Source organism: Ambystoma mexicanum, chromosome 8, assembly GCF_040938575.1.
Source record: "Ambystoma mexicanum isolate Mex_15411 chromosome 8, UKY_AmexF1_1, whole genome shotgun sequence".
Lineage (NCBI taxonomy): Eukaryota > Metazoa > Chordata > Amphibia > Caudata > Ambystomatidae > Ambystoma > Ambystoma mexicanum.
Window position 1 is genome coordinate 1,210,666,989 of NC_090929.1, and position 21,571 is coordinate 1,210,688,559.

Below are 21,571 nucleotides of genomic sequence, written 5' to 3' on the forward strand. Positions count from 1 at the left end.
TTTTTTCCCTGCAAGAGATTTTCCCTTGACCACCACTGCAGAGAGAGAATGAGGGCTGCAGAGACAACCACTAGATCGTCCCATTTTTCGCTGGCCCAACACCATTGGCTCGAGAGCCAGGCTTGATGGGGTGCATGCACAAACGTGCATGTGGGACTAGATAAATGTAGGAGGCCATCATCCCTAACTGTCGTATAGCTCTGCATACGGTCACCTTGCGATTGGCTACATAATGAGGGATTTTTAACAGCATGTTTTGAACCCTCTTGTTGGAGGGGAAGACGAGCCCGTCTTTGGTCCGAATTAGAGCCCCCAAAAACTGCTGGAATTGGCTGGGGTCTAGGCTGTACTTTTTCTCGTTGATCGAGAATCCCAGACTGAAGAGGAGATCTATCGTCTTCTGGGTATTTGATAGGCATGTTCCGTACGAATCCCGTTATTAGCCAGTCGTCGAGGTAAGGATAGACTGCAATGGACTGCCTGCGCAGGTGAGCAGCTACTACCGCCAGCACCTTCGTAAACACCCTGGGGGCAGAGGCAATGCCGAAGGGAAGGACTTTGAACTGATAGTGCTTGTTCTCTATCATGAACCTTAAGTACTTTCTGTGCGCTGGCAACATTGAAATATGAAAGTATGCATCTTTCATATCCAATGTTGTCATGTAATCCCCGTGTTAACAGTGGGATTACTTCCTGCAATGTTGTCATTCTGAACTTTTGTGGCTGGGCGCAAGTCTAACACAGGGCTCATGGTGAGATCCGTTTTGGGTACAAGGAAGTACACTGAATAAATACCCTTGTTTACCTGATGAATGCGGACATTATGGCGCCCTTTTCCTGGAGAATCTGCACCTCTTCCAGCAGAATCTAGCGATAGGCGTCTGGATCTTGTTGGACGGTATTGAGGTGGCCGGTGGAACTTGATACAATAACCGTGGGTGACGGTCTTGAGCAAGAGCGGTAGTATTATTTGCAATTCTTGGCGAATATGTCGCTGAAGTGGTGATGTGTTTGCCGAGGGAGTAACATTTTTGCAGTCTTTGTCGGGGGCGTTTCTGCAGTAGGCGCTGGCACCCCGGCCCTCTTTCTGGTAGTAGTGGCGACCAGGGAGTCTGGAGTGGCATGCCCCCGAATGTACAACAGGCCAGAAGGAGAGGGGCGAAACTGTTTTTCAACCAGAGGGTTGATATTCCTTGTAAGGGAAGGAGACAGCAAAGAAGGTGCGAGGTGCTTCTTGATGGAATTAAGCAATGGGATTGCCTGACTTGTGGGTGGTTTTTCCTTCAGCATGTCATCTACAAAGTCAGTGTCTTGTACAGCTTCCTGCGTGGCAATTTGGAATAGTCCGGGCCCCTTTACAGGATTGCATTAACGGCCCTTTGATCGTTAATAGGTGAAGCTTGCCTCTGTGGAGGCGAGGAGGGAGGATCCAGACAAATGGCCTCTGGGTCAGGAGTTGGAGTGGGGGAAAAGCCAAGGTGCTTCCTCTACAGGCTGATCTTGACCCCAATCTGGGCACTGGTCCGGTGTGTCATGATATGATATTATATGATCGTTTATTTATATAGCGCCTATACACATGTGTTTCAAAACGCTTCAAGGCAAGGAAGGGAACAAGGGAAAATACAACCACATTCTTACAGGCCATGAACAGTAAGGATGTGAAATTAACTATCGTACTCGGCCTGACGACATTTCAGATAGTGCAAGAGCTAATACATAGATAAGGAAGGGAGGGGGAGAGTGGGAAGGAAATGGAAACAGGCGACTACCGTACAAGGCCTGATGACATTTCTGGTAGAGCCGGAGAAAAACTAAAGGTGAGGGAGAGGGGTGCAGAAAGGGAGGGGAGGAACAAAACAAGCGACTATCATACTAGGCCTGACGACATTTCAGATAGTGCTGGAGGGATGGTGGAGAGGAAAAAAACAGTAATGGGAGGGTGGAGGAAACAGACGAGGTTGCTATCATATTAGGTCCAGGGACAATTCTGATAGAGTAAGTGCTTAGAAGAAAGTAAGGGGAGGAGATAGGAAAAGGGAGAAGGGAAAGGAGGAGAGAAAAGAGAGTAAGCAGTCAAAAAGAGTGGAGAAACAAGAGTGGAGAGCGAATACAATTGCAGAAGTCAGTAGTAACACATAATGTTGCAAGCCAGGATACAAGATGAAGATGGGAACAGCATGATTCAGGGCCACCATGAGTAAAAGATGCAAAGGAAGTCCAGCATGAGAGTTGAGAAAGAGTAACGCACCGTGAATGAATGAAGTCCATAAAAGTCAAATCCAGCATTGGCCACAAGACCGTGATGGTGAAGGAAGGTACCAGGTGGGCGGGGCTTGCTAAGTGGTGAAAAAAAGCAGGAAGCAGGAAGGCACCAGGTGGGCGGGGCTTGCTAAGTGGTGAAAAAGAGCGGCAAGCAGGAAGGCACCAGTTGGGCGGGGCTTGCTAAGTGGTGAAAAAGAGCGGCAGGCAGGAAGGCACCAGGTGGGTGGGGCTTAGGCCAGGTGACCTAGATCCACTTGCACCTGTTCCCCATCTGCAAAGGAAAAGAAGCTGGAGGGTGCCTTAAGTAGGGAAACAGAGCGGCAAGCAGGAAGGCACCAGGTGGGCGGGTTTTGCTAAGTGGGGAAAAAGAGCGGGAAGCAGGAAGGCACCACGTGGGCGGGGCTTGCTAAGTGGTGAAAAAGAGCGGCAAGCAGGAAGGCACCAGTTGGGCGGGGCTTGCTAAGTGGTGAAAAAGAGCGGCAGGCAGGAAGGCGCCAGGTGGACGGGGCTTAGGCCAGGTGACCTAGATCCACTTGCACCTGCTCCCCACCTGTCCAGGCCAAATGGATTGTCTTCCTGGCCATAGGGATCCTCGTAGACCTCTTTAGGTTCCGAGAACTCAAAAACGTCTTCCTGGGTAGTTTGACTTGAAAGCTTCTGTACCATTGGAAAACTAGGGCAGGAATCCTCCTCTATAGGTCTCTTAGGGGTAATAAACTTTTCAGAAAAGTTTACAAACTGTGAAGGTTTGTTCATATAGCTCCCAAATCTCTCTCTGGTCCACATGGATGAAACAGAGGTGTCAGGAGGGGCGGGGGGGAGGGTGGAAGGGCCCTCCAGGAGGAAAAGTGTCCTTAGAAGGAAGGGACTTATTAGAGAGGGGGTGGGATCCCTCATAATACTCCTCTCGATGAGAGTATGTGCCTTTCGGTTTATTCCCCGCCGAAACAATGGCTGCAAGACTCTCTCGCAGCTCCGGTGGATTAGGGAGAGATTTCAATGCGTCTGTAGGTGTCGTCGAGGTCTTCGGCTCTGCTGAAACCTTTGGGGCTGACGCACTCTTAGACGGCGCATCGACGCTCTTGTGTTTTTTAGCAGAGACGCCCTTATGGGTGGAATGCCCGGATGCATGCTGGGCCGACGGATGCAGGGAAGGCGGCCGATCGTGAGGATCGGTAGGCGCTGTTAAAACTTTCAGTAGGCCTGTTGGTGTCTGATGCTTCCTCGATGTATCCGTTGAGGGAGCTCGTAGAGGTGTATGCTTATCCTTAGGTGATGCAGGTGTGCCCCTGTTGCCGCAGTGTGATCTCCCCATAGCAGTATCGGCGGCCTGCCTGTCGGGGCCGGGCAACTGGGAACCGGACGGTTCCTCGGAAAGGTCTATGACCTCCACATCGAAGCCATGGCTGCCGCTACAATCCTTGTCTCTAGAGGCGACGGCACCGACGGGGGAACCACTTTCGGCCTGCATGGCATTGGCTGCCCACTGTTTCGTCCGCCTTTCTTAGCGTCTTTGGTCGAAAAATTTTGCAAGACTTGCAGGATCGCTCGTCGTGGTCATGAGGTAGACACTTGTTGCACTTACAATGTGTGTCTTTCCAAGGGTATTTTCCTTCACAGGACGGACAAAATTTAAATGGAGTCCTCTCCATAGTAGAGGAAAAGAGCGGCAGCCAGACCAGAAGGGGAAAGAGGGGAAAAGGAAATGCATTCTCAGAGAATCAAACCCCGGGGCCCCACTCTCCCTACTGTTTAGGCCTGGCCGGAGGGCCAAGGCCACACTACCGACAGCGTCGACAGATGCACCAGTCGCCAAAAGCAGTAGATATCTTTGGCGTAGGGTTCCACAAGTAGCCGTCGAAGATGAAAGTGAACGACTAACGACCATCGGTCGTGGGACAAAGAAGTTATGAATTTGCAATATATCTCTTACAAGCTCCACATAGGGCGACCAACTAGTTTGGCGTAAAAAAACAATCTGAGGGATCTCGATGCGTGAGGGATTTTGGGTACACTACACGTCACGTTAGGGAAAGTGTTACAGGCACGCCCATGTCGACGTCCTTTTTCGATCCTCGAAAGAAAGAGGCAATACTCTGCGATTACCACTTGATGTCGGACTATATGTACAGCATGTGATTCTAAGCAGATTAACAAGCATCAGAAACAATTATTTGAACACTTATTTTTTTTTCATTTTTGATTTGTTTGCTTGTACCAGAATCATATTTGTCACAATACCTGTAACAGAATTTATTTTTGGGGAGGTAGAAAATAAAATGCATATGTTCACTATTTTGACCTGAACCACAACCTCCGGCAGCATGTTCACAATTGTATGCTGACATCATTGCTCATTAATTTTTCTTGCTTAGTCAGCTCTTTGCTGGTAGCGGGACCATTGAATCACTCCATGGATTCACCAGACTGCCCACTCCTATTTTGAGATAATCTTTTTGTTTATGCTGCCATCTTGTTGTTCAGGCAGAATTACATTCTGCCATTTCTTGGGGTTCCATTGTATGAGACCCCAAAACCTTTCTTCTTTTTCCTATTAGTTTCAATGGCTCTTTGACCTTCTCTTTATGGTTAGAAGGACTTCAGTAAAAGTCCCCCGGCCACTGCAACCCTTTTTGATGTGCTGACCTATGGCAGCCCCTATGGATCTCAGGACAAGAGTGCTTTTTAAACACCCAATTTCGACCCCGGATTATATCACCTCACACTTCTGTTGAAGAGTCGGCTGGCGGCAGCTGTAATTTATACTTGGCTTGACCAGCGGCCAGTCGGTTTTACCGCATTACTAGCCCAATATACCATTAAAGTAGACATTGGGGTAATAGGGCATCTTTTTACATTTTGTTTCTGGCCATCCCTCTAACTGTGGGGACCATGATGCAAGCCTAAAATGGGATTTTTGTAAACCTAGGCTCATCGTGCGACATCCCTGCACACCCTTGAGTGATTTCAACGGGTTTAATCTTGCTTACAGTACAGCACAGTACACTTTCCAGTTAAGGGACCTTAGTGTATGGCGATTTTTGGGGTGAGGCTGATTGGTTGAGCACCAAACCCTTTGTGTGTCTGCCTGATGTGTGTTAGGAAGGCTGGTGTAAGCCAGCCAATGGGTGAACGTGTACATCAAGTGAGGCCATGCACTTTCCTTGCTTCTCAGTCGATCGATTCTTAAATGAATTGTCTGATGATGTGCTACAAAGATGAGCTGCTGATTTTCTAGGATAAGGTTTAGCTATAGTGGCTGGGCCCTTGGTCCTTTTTCTGAACTTCAGGTTCCTTTCCAAGCTGCTCCTCCCCCAGTACTCCTGTGATACCCTCCTAGTCCTAGCACCTCAAGGTAGGCAGTCTCCACTGTCCAGAAAAGTGGTCGGTCACCACTACTTCACTTATGCTCCTTCCGGGTCGTCCTGATCACCTCCACCATTGTCCCCGTCGTGGGACTCTTTCGGATGGTTGCACATTTTGCGTGCCAAATTATCAGGATCCGCTGGGTCTGGTTCCTGTGTATTCCAGGTGACTTCCCTGCTGTTGCTGCTGCTTCTGTCTGGTCAGTCATTCTCCCGTGAAAGCAGATTCTTCTTGTTTTGTATTGTCTCTGTCGTCGCAGGTCCTTGGGTACAGCACTCTGAATCTTGCCTTGTGGAAGCTGCCCGATACTCACTGTATTGTTTCACCATTTTGTAGCCAAATCATCCCTATCTTGCAGCATGGGTACTTGCTTCCAGGTCCAAGGGATCCTGGTTTATGCTTTGGATATCTTATCACAGGGCCAATGGGTCCTGGAATGGTAGGATTTAACAGCTGCCCCACCTCTGCTGGTTGGGTCACAAACCTGGCTCTGGAATTCTTTAAGGGGGAAGAGACTCTCCTGCCGTGTCCTCTGGGGTTGGTTGCTCCATTGTCTGCACCACAAGGACATACCTGGCTTTATCCTCTGCGTCCGGTTCAGTCTATTGAATGTGTCCCGTTTACTCCTGCAGGGACACTTTCTACAACTTTAAAACTTCTCCTAAAGTGAGTTAAATGGGTACTTACCTGATCTTTGAAATCTTTTGTGGGTCCTCCTTGGACCTAGACTTTTCAACCAAAGACTAGACTTCTAGCAACTACACCTCATTTACTCAAGAATGTAAACCTCTTAAATCACTGCACTGCACTCTGGGTATAGAAATGTACTAGGATACTATTTCCAACTGTTACACTGTAGAAACCCCTTTTTAGATGTGTTAGGAGAAAATATTGGTGTGAATTTAACCTTATTCTGAATTCTGGTGGCCTATTAGGGCGAAGTGTAGAGGTGTTAATCCTTTCTCTCCCTCTAATCACCATTTAGAGTATATGGTTTACATGTGTAGTAGTGATTTTACAATGTAGCAGAAGTTGCAGGGATTACTAGGACCATTTCTTCGCTGGCATTTCCAGGTTCTGATTGACTGTTCGTGCATTTCAATATTGTCTAGAGTTCCCATTTTCTCCCCGTCTATTAGCCATACATGTATTTGCACGGCATACATTCAGCTTAGGAGTGGAAAGGGTATGTTAATGCCCCTTTGCTGGTTTTATACCTTGTGATGCTGGAAATGCATTGGACGGACATGGCCTCCTTATCCTTGTGCTCGACTGCTTTGTATTGTGTGCTCTGTCGTGTTTTCCATGCAGGAGTTCATGTGGGACTCCTGGTGGTGCAGATCTCTTTTGGTTTGGTATACAGACCCATGGGATACCCTTATGGTACCCATGGGTGGGGGTACAACCCTGTGCCCCTATTGTATGTTTTTGGGCACCTGTGTGTGGCCCACAGAGCAGGGTATGGGCTGGTGGCAGCTCCATGCTGAATTTGACAGGTGCTCCGAGTATCCTCCATTTTGGGATACCCAGGCCCTGTCATTGGAATCAGTAGATTCCTGATGGAAACAAGATGGCCCCCGTGGCCTCTTGCCTTCCATTGACTGTTACCTTGGTTTTCCTGAAGTCCCGGGAAGCCCCGACTCCGTCCCTTCCCCCTGACTGGATGTTGGGTGGAAGTTCCATATATGGAAGTGTGGAGAAGTGCCGACCAGACTGACTGTAGCCTTCCCAACGACCGTGTGACAAATACGCATTCTGTGTTGTGGATGTCTAGTATCTGGTGTTTGACACAATGACGGAGACAGCCCTGCCTGAAACTGGTAGAATGCAGTGTGTAGTGTTGAATGGCGTGGTACTTGTCCGAATCCACATTCTGTGTTGTGAGTGTCTGGATGGAGAAGAATGGCCTGAATACACCGTGCGACTGATTGGCTGACTGACTGCCTGAATGCCCTTCTGAGTGATTGGTTGCCTGAGTGTGACCGAGCAGAATGAATGGGAGATCAACAGTATATCTGGGGGCCTCTCACTGCTAGAAATCGTTCAGAAGCTGGAGTTGAAACTGACATTGAAACTGAAGCTTAACCTTGAAGCCCTGCTGGAAGAGAAGTATTGCTGCTGCTCTACTTCGTCGATCTGAAAGCCGCTGTGTCTTCAAGAACTGATCCAGAGAGGTCCTGGTTAGGCGCCCTCTTCCCGAGCTACGAGGGACCATCGTGCACTGCTAACTTTCGCCGAAGCGCCCTGGAAGTCAGCCTACAAAAGACTGTCAGCCGGAGATGGGGACTGACGACGAGAAACGAAGAGAAGCACTGCACAGCAGTCCACCACCGTCGACCAGGGTTCGCAGGTTTGCTATAACCGCTGGAGGCCCGTCGAAGTTAGTTGCCCAGAAGCGGGGACTGCTTGACGCTGTGCCGTCGACGACTGGAGTCGCAACGCTCCATTGATTAAGACATTTGAATCCCGGAGAAGGCCAGTCCGTCGACACGCTGAGGAGCATCCGCCGGTGGGTTTCCCGCCACTCAAAGACCGTAGAGACGCCGGACGACTTGACGCCCTTGCTGGGCCACAGTTCTTCACAAACTCGTTGCGGTCCTGAACTATTGACAACGAGGTGCCCCGCATGCCTCATCCTTGCAGGACTTCTTTGATTCATCGTCGATGAGCACCGTCAGGACCGAAGCTACTGCCGTGTCGCCAAGTTCAGCTTCTTCGAGGCCCACCGACAATCTGTGGCTCCTGCTTTAAAGGGAGTCAGTCAAGAAGGATCCATCAACGCCTCCTTGAGGAACTCTGCTATTCCAGGTACATTGGGGTGGTAGAAACACTTTAGAAGGAAATAAGACTAATTGAACAATATATGGACTGGGCTTCTAGTATATCTTTATTTTACAGGTAGCTCAGGCGGGGGGGAGGGGGGATCTCCTCACAGAACTGTGTCTAGTGGTAGGGGCCAGTATTCTGCCAATTGATCTAACCAACTGCTTTCCTCTTAAGTCTATTGTTGGTTACCTTTATTCATTGATTTGTGTGACATTTTGACCATAGTACAGTTGATGCACTTTAATGAAATCTGATAAAAATTGTGATACCACTTAGAACTGTATATATTTGCCATTGTAGATTAACTAAGCACAAAGTGCGTTATTGTGATTGTGTATATAACCTTGAACCTTAATTATGTAAAGACTGTGTTTTCACTAATACAGTGTGCAGACATTCCTTTGTGGGTGCTTGGCGACTACACTGTACTTAAGAACCAGCCCGCATCACCTCCTGAGAAGCTAGGCCTTGATTGCTCGACCTGCACTACACTATAGAGAATATTGGCTGCAGTCCTCTGTGCCTCTCCTCTGCCATATAGAGAGCAGGAGTACAGACATCCCCCTCCAGTCTTTACATACCTATACAATGTTCTACTGTGCATTATGTCTAACCAAAATAACATAACTTAACTCATAGTTGCTAGATGTGTAACGCTTTACGTGAAGTATATATTTTAAGTGTACGTGTGAGGTTTAGTCTTTTGGGGCATCTATTTGGTATTAACTACCTATTCACCAGCCTTCCTTGCTGTCTTGAGTGAAGCTTGACTGCTCTGCCATAGCTACTAAAAAAAGAGGGTTTGGTCCATCTTTTGTATGGAAAGCTGTGTTGCCTGGAGGTAAATGATTTCACACTACTCACCAGATAGCTGTGAATAAAGTCTCCCAGTAGTTTTGCTAAAATAGAAAACGAGGGTAGGCCCACAACAAAAAAATAGACAAGCAATAAAATACCAATGGCTGCAAACTGTACATTTATATGCACAAATATATAAAAGTAGTATTTACCAATGCGTTAACATGTGAAGGGTCAGCAGCTACAATCGTTAATCTGTTCACAATTTTAATTGGTTTGGACTTGCCCTGTAAACGAAGAAAATCATTAAAGTTAGTGACAAAACAAAGTCCCTTACATTCACAGTGCAGGAAAGGAAATATTTAAATTCTCACTTTCTTACTGTGGTTCCATTCAGAAAGTTTTCCCCATGCAGCTAGCAATGTCTAAGTCCAGTCTATTCAGTGTTTTTAAGTAAATAAACCCACAAAATCAAGATACAGGCTGAGCAAATAAAGATACAAGCAACAACATCATTCATGCCTGCACTGTGATTTTTTTTCTGCACAAAAATGCTGTTTTCTACTGTAACATTTATTTTTCTTGCCATCGCACCAATTGGGCTCGATTTCCTTGGATCTTGAATCATAGGGAACCAGATGCCTGCACCCATAGTAATCACCTCCTCTTTCCTAAACTGCAGGAACGACAGACAGCACTGCATGAAATTTAGTTGGGGTGGTATTTTGTAGTGCTGATGGGTAACAGGAGAATGACTTTCACACATTTTCTTTTCAGAAATGTTGTGGCTTCTGGAATTAAGCTGGCCTCCAAGATAACCAGCTTTTCAGTTACGAATGGCAGCGAGTCATTTGTCAAAGCCTGGTATGCTAGACATGCAGTTTTAAAGATTATTTGTAATGGAATTGGTAGCCTGTGTAATTCGCTTTGGGTGGTGTGACGAATCCCAGGATGTCGTCACTTCTCCCTTAGCGAGAGCCGCTTTCTATGAGGCCAGGGAGGTGAGGTTGCTACCCGATAGTCCCCCTGGCGGTGGTACTCAGAGGGTGGATCTCATGGGGAGGGAAGCCCCCCATGGGATTATGTGCTACTTGGGGAGAACGCAGTATCCTCATAGCCCACATAATCCTGACACACCTTTATACACTCTCCCACCAGTACCTTCCCTAGTGACTCATGTACCTTTGCCATACCAACCATGTAGGAAGTACTGAGTTGAGGAAGAGTGTGGACTTCTCAAGGGACTTATATCCCTTAAGTACAGAGATGAGGAAGAGACAAACTGACTCTCTGGGAGTCCTCAACATAAGTACTGGGATGAGGAAGAAGTGCAGAAAAATGCAAGAGAAAGCTAAGAGAAAGGATAAACGAAATGGAACCACACCATGCCACCAAATACCAACTACCACCAAATACCAACACAGCAACAGAGCACACACCTATAAGCACGACAGAAAAAGAACAAACACAAGACAAATATCATTATACCCAACATCATACTTCGCAATGGACCACTGGCCACTCGCCAGATCAGCATACGACCACCAGAAATGCTTGACACACTGGCAGAATACCAGGACCACACAGGAAAAGGGCAGAAACATGCAGAAGGACAAAGATGGGAAACAACACCTTCTCTCCCTACATCACCAAAACTCAAGTTGACCTAGAGCAAAGGCAACTAGATACAGAAGAGCCAGGAGAAGTAATGGACCCAATACGAAACCTAGCCGATCTACTCAATGATGAAAGAGACCCCACAGAACACATCCTACATCCTGAGAATAATGAAGAAGCTTTCCAACAAGACCACACAAAGACGAAAGCAAGAACAAAACAGGACACCATAAAGAAAAAAATACACTGTAATCTAATCAGCCAAGATCGATGTCCAAACACGCTACAGAGATCTACGACCTACTCGACAATGGTGGAATTGACAATCTATTCATCACAGAAACCTGGCTAGATGACAACTACAAAGTCACACTACAGAGCGGTCTACCTGACAACTTCAAATGCACACAGGTAAACAGAAAAGGAAAAAGAGGAAGACGACTTGTAGCAGCCTAGTAAGTGTAGAAACAACAGGGTAAGTTCTAGGACAATAGAGTAGGTATACTAGTGCGGTATCACAAAAACAACAGTTCTTTGGGAGTAAAAATCACAGTGCGCATATCAATCGTATGGTTCACAAACAACAGGTGAGGCAACAATGTGCTAGCTGTCCCTAGAGGAAGGACACCCGGTCCCGGACAAGAATGCCTGGCCCTAGGTAGTAGGGCCTATCTAATTGGGATAGCCAAGGAGAACTGTCCCTCTGGCTATCCAGATTAGATGCACCATCCACTACCTAGAGCCAGGCACTCCTGTCAGGGACAGGGAATTCTTCCTCTAGGGGCAGCTAGCACATTGTTGCCTCACCTGTTTGTGAACCATACGATTGATATGCGCACTGTGATTTTTAGTAGCCTACTAAGAACACCTGAAAATACCAATCCCTCGCCCTTCACCTGACATCAGAGTCACAAACAAACCTTACATTCATCTATAGACCATCGACCTACGTAGACACCTTCATAGAAGCTGTCACAAACCAGGCCATCAAACATAATCACTTGATCCTACTCGGGGAATCAACATATGGTTAGACGAAGAGAATGCAAACTCGCAGAAATCACTAACTAAGCAGCTCGACACAATGAGACTATGGCAGATAGTGAAAGGAGTGACACACACAGCAGGACACACACTTGACGCAATCTTTGCAGACAAAAAAATGATCTCAACTGCGCCACCAATACAAATACTATGGAGCGACCACCTCATTATACCATTTATCATCCAATTACCATCTAAAGCAACCTAACAGCCCCAAATGTTTGCCCTGATCTGGAAAAGAAAATGGAATACCGTCAAAAGCAGTAATTTAGAAGAACTAGAATCCTCAAAACCATCAATCGCAACCTTGGAATCAACTGACTTAGACAAAAAAGCAGACATAATCCAGAAATGGATCGCCGAAACAATTAACAGCAGCTCACCGGAAAACCCCCTCATCCCATCACAAAAGAAAGCAGTGGCAAGATGGTTTACGCCCCACCTCAATACAATGAAAAAAACAAACCTGAAACTAGACCAAGTATGGAGGAACAACTACGACCAAGCCAAAAGAGCAATTGATCAAAAAGAGATCTGAGAATGCAAAATGGGAACTCTAAAAACAAAAAGAAATACGACGATGACTGGATCACAAAAGCCACCAACACTCATAGAACTATTCAACATCATAAACGAGATGAGAAATATCCCTGGATGCAATAACACAAGGGTACCTTCACAGAAATTATGCAATGATCTTGAAGATCATTTTAAGAATAAAATCACCGACATATACCGGATCATACAAAGTAGACCAATCAACCAAACCATGCACCATCCCCTACCTATCCCGGGACTACAGAACAGGCTGAAAAGCTTTGCCCAAATGCCAAGAGAAAAACACCTTATCCTGGTGAAAGAAAAAGCAACAAGGCAGGCTCCCCAATGGACCGCTGCCCACCTGACACCAATAAATCAATCCTTACACAGGGCACACCATTGGGATGCTACCTAAACATCTTCAACCATCGGAATGCTACCTAAACATCTTCAACCTATCACTCTCAACAGGGAGAGTACTGCGAACATTCAAATGTGCCTACATCAAACCACTCCTCAAGGACACAACAGGTTATGTGGAAGACATCTCAAACTACAGACCGATAAACATTTCCTATACAGAAAAACTATTGGAGATCTATGTCTACGAACAAACACTGGAACACGTAGAAAATCACCAACTACTGGACCAGGCACAAGTCAGCTTCAGACCCATGAGAGGGACAGAGATGGCAATTCTCTCTATATTGCACGACTTAAAGACCAACTCAGACTCCAACACAAACTCGGCTCTGATACTTCTCGACCTCTCCGTAGGCTTCAACACAGTCAGCCATAACATATTCATCAAGAGACTGGAAGAAATAGGGATCACTGACACAGCACAGCTCTGAATTAAATATTTGTCTGAAAGAACAGAAACAGTATGGATAAAGACATTCAAATCTGCACCGCGGGACACCACCTGTGGAGGACCACAAGGATCCTTGCTATCCCCGCTCCTCTTCAACATCTATATGACACTACTAATCAACCTCATCGAAAGACATGGTGTCACACCTCAAGGAACCTGGCGGCTTTGGACTAAATGGAAGCTGCGTCCTCCATTACTGGTTCCTTCACGTACAACGAAGCGCAGAGTACGAGTCTAGTCTTTTTCTACGCATTCCGACGCCCGTATATAAGCCACTCACTTCCGGGGTCGGATGCGTTGCAACGAACAGTTTTCCTGATCGCCTGCGCTGCCATACTCCTTGCACTTCGCTCATCAGTGTTTTGCTCTCTTACTCGCCTCATTTCCTCCCGTCCTTCCTCTTTGTATTTCCACCTTATCTTCTCGCCTCCGTTTTCCTTGACCCTTCTCCTTCTACCTTCCGCTCCCATCTTCCTCCTGTCCCGTCCTCCCGTCTGGTGTTCATATTCCTTCAGTCTTACCTTCTTTCATTACTTTCCTCCCAGTCTTTACCTTAGAGTTGCCTTCCCGTGTAACGACCACCTTCTGTGTAACGGACTGCCTTGCCTCATCCCCATTGGCGTTTTCTTGTACTTCCTGTGTACCGACTCCTGCTTGCCTAACGGATTGCCTGCCTTTTCCTGTACTGTATTGCTGCTATCCAGACTTTCTACTACTGGACCTACACCCAGGTTAACCATCTCCGGATATTCCTTGTCCACTCATCTCTTCAGCTGAAGCATTCCTTTCTGGGGTTTTTTATGCCGCTGGCTTTTTCCCCACTGTTTAACGGCTGAGGAGGGTAGCCACAATTCACCCATTGGGTGTCACTGTGGCGTCCTTTCACGGTTGTCCTTCTCTGCAAAAAAAAAAGGGAAAGACTCGAACACAAGATAACCCGAAGCTTGCTTTACATCGAAAGATCAGAGGTGAGGAGGACAGGGGATCAGACTCTTCACAAGCAGAAGAAGATATAACAGATATATCTGACAGATTGCAACGCCAGCAAATCCTTATGGCCACTCCACAACAGGTGCAGGAGTTAGTGGCAGCTGTCCAGAACTTGAACTTAGAAGTTCAAAATCTTAAAGGCGCTAATGCCGCTTTACAGCAGAGGGTGGCGGAACGTGACCCACCTACCACGGATCTCCCTCCTTTACCCTTAGTCTCAGGGAAGTTTGATGGGACGCCCAAGAATTTGAAGGAGTTCTTGGATGCTTGTAACTTACATTTTTCATTCCGTTCCCATACATTTTCTTCGGGACACGCTAAGGTCGGATTCATGATTACTCACATGTCAGGCAATGCTCTGGCCTGGGCTACCCCGCTGGTCAACAGAGCAGATCCCGTGTTACAAGACTACGAAGCATTCAAGACATTGATGAAACAGACCTTCCTACGTACTGAGAGTACGTATTTGGCCTCTGAGGACCTGTTGGACATCAGACAAGGGAACTCCGACTTAATGTCCTACATCACGTTGTTCATACAAATAGCCGCTGAGGCGGGCTGGCAAGAACAGGCACAATACGCCATATTCCGGAGAGGTCTGCGAGAAGAACTAAAGGTGTCTAACTAAAACGCATAGAAAGACCTCTCACCTTCACAGATCTCATCACAGCCACATTGCGGATAGATTTCCGATTAACCGAACGACGAGCAGAGCGTCGAAAGACAAAGATGGGGATCCCTACACCTCCCGTTTCCCTCCCTCTGACACCACCGTCCTCGACACGCTCCACGCGAGAAGAACCTATGCAGATAGGCACTACCCGCGCCCCTCTCACGGTTGAAGAACGCAGAAGAAGGCGAGAAGGAAGTCTGTGTATGTACTGTGGATCTTCGACTCATTTACTTCGAGACTGCCCAGATGTACCCCCGAGACGCTCGGGAAACGGGCACCCTCCGTAAGTTTGGGGACTCACTACCGAGGGAATAGTCCTAGTCCCTTTGTGACCCTTTCAATCACTACATTGGAAGGTAGTAATGATGACCGACTCATGGTGATGACAGTTACCCTACTTATCGGCAAGACCTCTATTCAGACCCAGGCTCTCCTGGATTGTGGGGCCGCAGGCAATTTCATAGACACTCAGTGGGCCGAAAGCCACGGACTTATCCGAGTAGCCAAGACCGAAGATCAGAAGGTAGAGGGTGTTGACGGAGAACCTTTAAGCTCAGGCCTTATTACTCATTCCACAGAGATCCTCACTGTGTGCATCATGGAACATTCTGAACGTCTATCCTTTGACATTATCCGAGCAGCACACTTCCCTCTCATCCTGGGCATAGGTTGGCTTCGTCGACACAACCCTTCTATAGATTGGACCAGAAACCTTTTAAGTTTTCACTCAACCTTCTGTAAGAAGAAATGTCTGCCCAAACCTACTTTTACTAGTATCCAAACCACCAACGGTACAGAATCTAAGACTATACATTGTTTACCTTCCTTTCTCAAGGAATACACTGATGTAGTGACAGAGAAGATACCTCTTGAGCTTCCTCCTCACAGACCTGAAGATTGCAGAATCGATCTACATCCTGGGGCTTTGGTCCCCTTTTGTCGGATGTTTTCTTTGACACTTCAAGAAAGAAGATATCTGCGAGAATACCTAGATAAGAATCTGGCCAATGACTTGATCAGGCCTTCTAGATCTCCTGCAGGGGCCTCTTTATTCTTCATCCCCAAGAAAGACACACTGGAACTGCGTCCGTGTATCGATTACAGGGGACTAAACAAAGTAACCACAAAGGACAGGTATCCCATGCCTCTCATCTCAGAAATCATTCACGCCGTTCAGTCGGCCACAATATTTACCAAACTAGATCTGCGGAACGCTTATCATCTGCTTCGTATTCATTCTGGAGATGAGTGGAAGACTGCGTTTAGGACCCCCTTTGGACTTTATGAATATCAAGTAATGCCATTTGGCCTTGTCAATGCTCCTTCCATTTTCCAACGCTTCATGGACAGACTCTTTTCTGATCTCTTGGGTCACTCAGTAATCATCTACTTAGATGATATCCTTGTTTTCTCTCGCACCCAAGAAGAACATTTTACCCACGTCCTGGAGGTATTTCACAGGTTGCAAGAAAATCATCTCTCGGTCAAACTTGAAAAATGTGTCTTTTCGGCTAAATCCATTTCCTACTTAGGTTACATCCTTTCTTCTGAGGGCATTGCCATGGACCCTCAAAAGGTCAATTCCATCCTTGACTGGCCGTCCCCTAAGACGGTTAAGGACATCCAGAGATTTCTTGGCCTTTCTAACTTCTATCGAAAATTCATCCCGAATTTCTCTCTACAGGTACTTCCTATGACCACTCTTCTGAAGAAATCCTCCTCTCCATTTCAATGGTCTCCTCAGGCGGAGAAGAGTTTTCAACAGCTAAAACGGACCTTTTGTTCGGCTCCTTTATTAAGACAACCCGATCAGCACAGCCCTTTCATCGTGGAAACTGACGCCTCTTCAGCAGCTGTAGGAGCGGTCTTGCTACAAGAACACCATGGCAAGGAACACCCGGTGTCCTATTTTTCCAAAACCCTGAACATCAGTCAACGTAATTACTCTGTTATAGAGCGAGGGTTACTCGCCATGAAATTAGCCTGTGCTGAATGGCGTCATCTCCTCCAAGGTGGGGAACATCCTTTTACCCTTCGTACTGATCACAAAAATCTGCAAGTTTTACGTCAATTTGAGTGCTATAACACCAGGCAGGCAAGATGGGCACATTTCTTCGCCCAGTTTGACTTCGAGATCACCTATATCCCGGGCGAACAAAACCTGGTAGCTGATGCCCTGTCCCGGCGCAGTGACTATCTGTCTGAATCGGAATCCACGACGGAGTTGATGTTTCCTAGATCCCAAAGAATTGGAGTTATTTCTACCTTTTTACAACGAGTCAGGGACGATTCAGGAGGAAGATTCGAGGACGAAATGCATGACAATCGGACGGAGTACGTCATTAAAGATGGACTTTATCTGGTAAAAGATAAATTGTACTTACCCACGCCAGCTTTAAGGAAGACGGCGTTATCTTGGTGTCATGACTCAAGGTTTGCCAGACATCGTGGTATTCGTTGTACTCAGGATTTTCTAGTACGACACTTCTTTTGGCCCAACATGAGGGAAGATACCAAACAATATGTACAATCTTGTGCCACCTGCCTTCGGAACAAATCCACCACGCAACTTCTGCCTCCAGTATGGCGGAAATATTCTTGAAAGACATATTCAGGTTACACGGTCTACCCACTAAGATCATTTCGGACAGAGGCAGCCAGTATACATCCCATTTCTGGTCCGCTCTCTGTAAAGGCTTGGGTATAGAGAGAGCTCTCACCTCGGGATTCCATCCACAATCCAACGGACAGACGGAACGCCTTAACGGTACATTAGAACAGTATCTCCGGTGTTTCGTTAACCAACAGCAAGACAATTGGGTCCAGCTACTTCCTATGGCAGAATTTTCTTATAATCACGCCAAACACTCTGCCCTCGGAATTAGCCCTTTTTCTGCACTTATGGTTACCATCCCCGCACCCTACTTCCATTAGTTCACATAGAGAGCTCAGTTCCCACGGCCGAAGCCTCATTGACGACTATCCGAGAGGCACATAACCAGGCTAGGCTGGGATTGAAGGAGGCCCAAGAAAGAAACAGGACCCAAGCGGATAAACGCCGCAGACCAGTTCCAGAATGGGGTGTTGGTTCTAAGGTACTCCTGTCGACCAAATTCCTACCACGTTGGGTACGTCCTTCAAAACTGTCCCCTAGATATATTGGGCCCTACAAGATCTCTCGAGTCATAAACCCTGTGGCTTTTTGTCTACAGCTACCATCAAGCTTACGCCGAGTTCATCCGGTGTTTCACACTTCTCAACTAAAATCTTTTTTTGAAGATAGATGGACCCGTAAGACAAGCAGCAACTCTGTACCCAACGACCCTTCTAAAGATATCTATGAGGTGGCCCAGATATGTGACTCCCGGTATCATAGAGGACGCTTAGAATACCCGATTCGTTGGAAAGGATACCCTATTTCAGAAAACACCTGGGAACCTAGATCACATTTGAATACCCCCTTGCTGTTGTACAAGTTCCATCGTAATAATCCGAGCAAGCCAGGAGGAGTGGACCTTAGGAGGGGGCATACTGTCACACCTCAAGGAACCTGGCGGCTTTGGACTAAATGGAAGCTGCGTCCTCCATTACTGGTTCCTTCACGTACAACGAAGCGCAGAGTACGAGTCTAGTCTTTTTCTACGCATTCCGACGCCCGTCGGTACTCCTGCTTGCCTAACGGATTGCCTGCCTTTTCCTGTACTGTATTGTTGCTATCCAGACTTTCTACTACTGGACCTACACCCAGGTTAACCATCTCCGGATATTCCTTGTCCACTCATCTCTTCAGCTGAAGCATTCCTTTCTGGGTTTTTTTATGCCGCTGGCTTTTTCCCCACTGTTTAACGGCTGAGGAGGGTAGCCACAGTTCACCCATTGGGTGTCACTGTGGCGTCCTTTCACGGTCGTCCTTCTCTGCAAAAAAAAAAAGGGAAAGACTCGAACACAAGATAACCCGAAGCTTGCTTTACATCGAAAGATCAGAGGTGAGGAGGAAGGGGAGGACAGGGGATCAGACTCTTCACAAGCAGAAGAAGATATAACAGATATATCTGACACATGGCTTCACTTTCTACAACTACGCAGATGACACCCAAATCATCTACAAAATCGGTGATGAACAAGAGGAGAACACAACGCTAATAGACTATCTCAAAGAACTCTACAAATGGATTAACACGAACAACCTCAAAATCAACCCGGACAAGATGGAAATCATGATTACATCCGACAACCAAGGAAGCAACCAGTACATCCCATGGCCCACAGAACTGGGAACATCACCCACACCATCCAAACTTGTCAAAAACCTTGGAATGCTAATGGACAACGAGCTAACACTAGAACTTCAAATAAACGCGATAATCAAGAAATGCTTCTTCCATCTACAGACGATTAAAAAGATTCTACCATTCCTCTACTTCACACACAAAACACTGGTCATCATCTCCCTCATCATGTCCAGGATAGACAGCTTATACCTCGGAATGCTGGATTTACTGAAGAAACTGCAAAGTACACAGAACACAGTTGACAGACTTCTCATCAAACTCTCATAAAAGGACCACATCACTCCAGGGATAAACGCTACATTGGCTCCTAGTAAAAATACAAAGCACCTTCAAAACAACTTGCATAACACACAAGAGCAATCCACGGCCTAGGAGAGGAATTCATACAAAAGAAAATCACCAGCCGACTAGAACACTCAGATCCAGCAATGACATCTGCCTAGAACCTAAACCACACACGAGGAAAAAACTTGGTGGATCAGCATTCTCTTGCTTAGCCATAAAAATTCTGAACTTCCTCCCCAGAAAAATACGAATCATGAAGGACCATCTAAAAGTCAGAAAACTTCTAAAAACCTGGCTCTTCAACTCAGAATGGTACGAAAACGAATTAACAACGCCCACGCCCCATGAAATGAAAATACAATTGATAAGGACTGGAGAGTAGGCCGTACCGGAGTGAAGTGCAGGGAATTAGAGAGGTGTCTCAATGGGAGGGAGTCCCAGGTGTACCCGTCCCCATAGAGGGTCAAACCGGAAACAGGCGAGACAGATGGGTCCGACTTAATTGGACCACAGACCGGGAGGGGCTTAGATGAAAAAGGGGAGAGAGAGGTGTCCCATACTCGGAACTGATGGACTACAGGGCACATCCCCCACTTGTGGGGCTCTTTGAGATGGTGGTTGCTACACACCAGGGTGTGCTAAGGGGAAGGGATGTGGGCGGAAACTGGCCTGAACACTGGGGGTAGCGAGGTTGCTGCCACTGAATAGTCCTGTTGAGGACCACACCTCTGAACACAACATAGCAGTGGTAATTGTAGAACACCAGAATGTACGACAGGGGAAGTGCCGCAGGCAGTCAAAACGGGGGGTTAAGCATAGGGTAATTTCTTTTTTTTAATAAAGGTTTTATTGGTTTCAAGCAAGTACAAAAAGGCAACATAAGAAACCTTTAACAGTTGTATAACTCCCACACTCCCCAAACAACATTTTATCCAAGATAAAAAATGGTTTTAGTCATGCCTAAGCTTTCAGGTTCTCCAGTCTTTTCCTTGCATAATATCTAAACACAAGATTAAAAGAAAAATAGGTGACATCAGCAAAATTCAGCAAGGTTCTGCAGAACCAACGTAGGAAGAATCTAAAACATTACACTATAGTAATCATAAACAAAGAAGTTCACACATCTAGGGTCCCCAGCATACAGCCAGGCACTTGAGCAGATTTAGCCTTGAGGCCAATGAGTGAGTCCACAAATGTGAGCATTGCCAGAGCCTTGCCCGATCAGTAGCCAGTCCCAACAGTCCTCTGCAGTCTGAGATCTAATCTTCCCTAGATGTTCCCCCAGATATAGGGATCTTGGTTCAGTAAGTGCCTGACATTCCATCACAATATGAAAGAGTGATTCCACCAGTTCTTTGTTTACACAGAATCTACAAAAGTGGTTTTCTACCCCAATCCAATGTCTTTTAAACTGAACCTCACATGTGGGCATGATGTTAAGGCGGCATCTCAAAAGGAGGTCCCCATAGAAGGCTGAAAGGAATTTCCAGAGATACAAAGGCAGATCCTTCAGCCCCTTTTTCTCTATCCACCATCTAAAGGTCAAGGGGTCAATAGTTCTTGCTTCACTAGTGCTTATCCAATCTGCCCTCCTCAGGATCTCTTTAACTTTGAGGGGTTAGCTTTCAACAATGCAATATCTACCTCATAGTCAGCCAATATCCCAAGCACCTTGTCAAACCACAGATTCAAAACTCTCTCATTTGGCCTACCCAAGGTTCTCAGTATAGAGAAGCGGGAGCACCCTCTATTACAATGCATTTACGATATAGAGAGATCACATTTCATAAAACTATGGAGGCCATCGAGGGTAGGCGTAGTTCATAGCGCATGTTAATTATGGGAAGGCACTTGGGGAGTCTTAATACACTAGGCCAAAAGTACCCCTCCATCAATGGCCACGCCTTTTCACTTAAATCGAGACGCGCCTCTGCTCCATACGTTAGGACTTGAGTCACCTTCTGTCTGCAGAAGGCGAGGACCGGTATGAGGGAAAACGCC

The 21,571-nt window shown here is 46.6% G+C and overlaps 1 protein-coding gene across 2 annotated transcripts in view; it reads right to left on the bottom strand.

Moving 5' to 3' along the window:
• Window positions 1-21,571, bottom strand: part of RPP30 (ribonuclease P/MRP subunit p30) — a 209,458-nt gene that overhangs the window by 122,910 nt on the left and 64,977 nt on the right. For both annotated transcript variants that reach the window (XM_069611311.1, XM_069611312.1), the window contains exon 4: window positions 9,468-9,542. In XM_069611311.1, coding sequence (XP_069467412.1) covers window positions 9,468-9,542 — 75 coding nt within the window. The remainder of the gene's footprint in view (window positions 1-9,467; window positions 9,543-21,571) is intronic.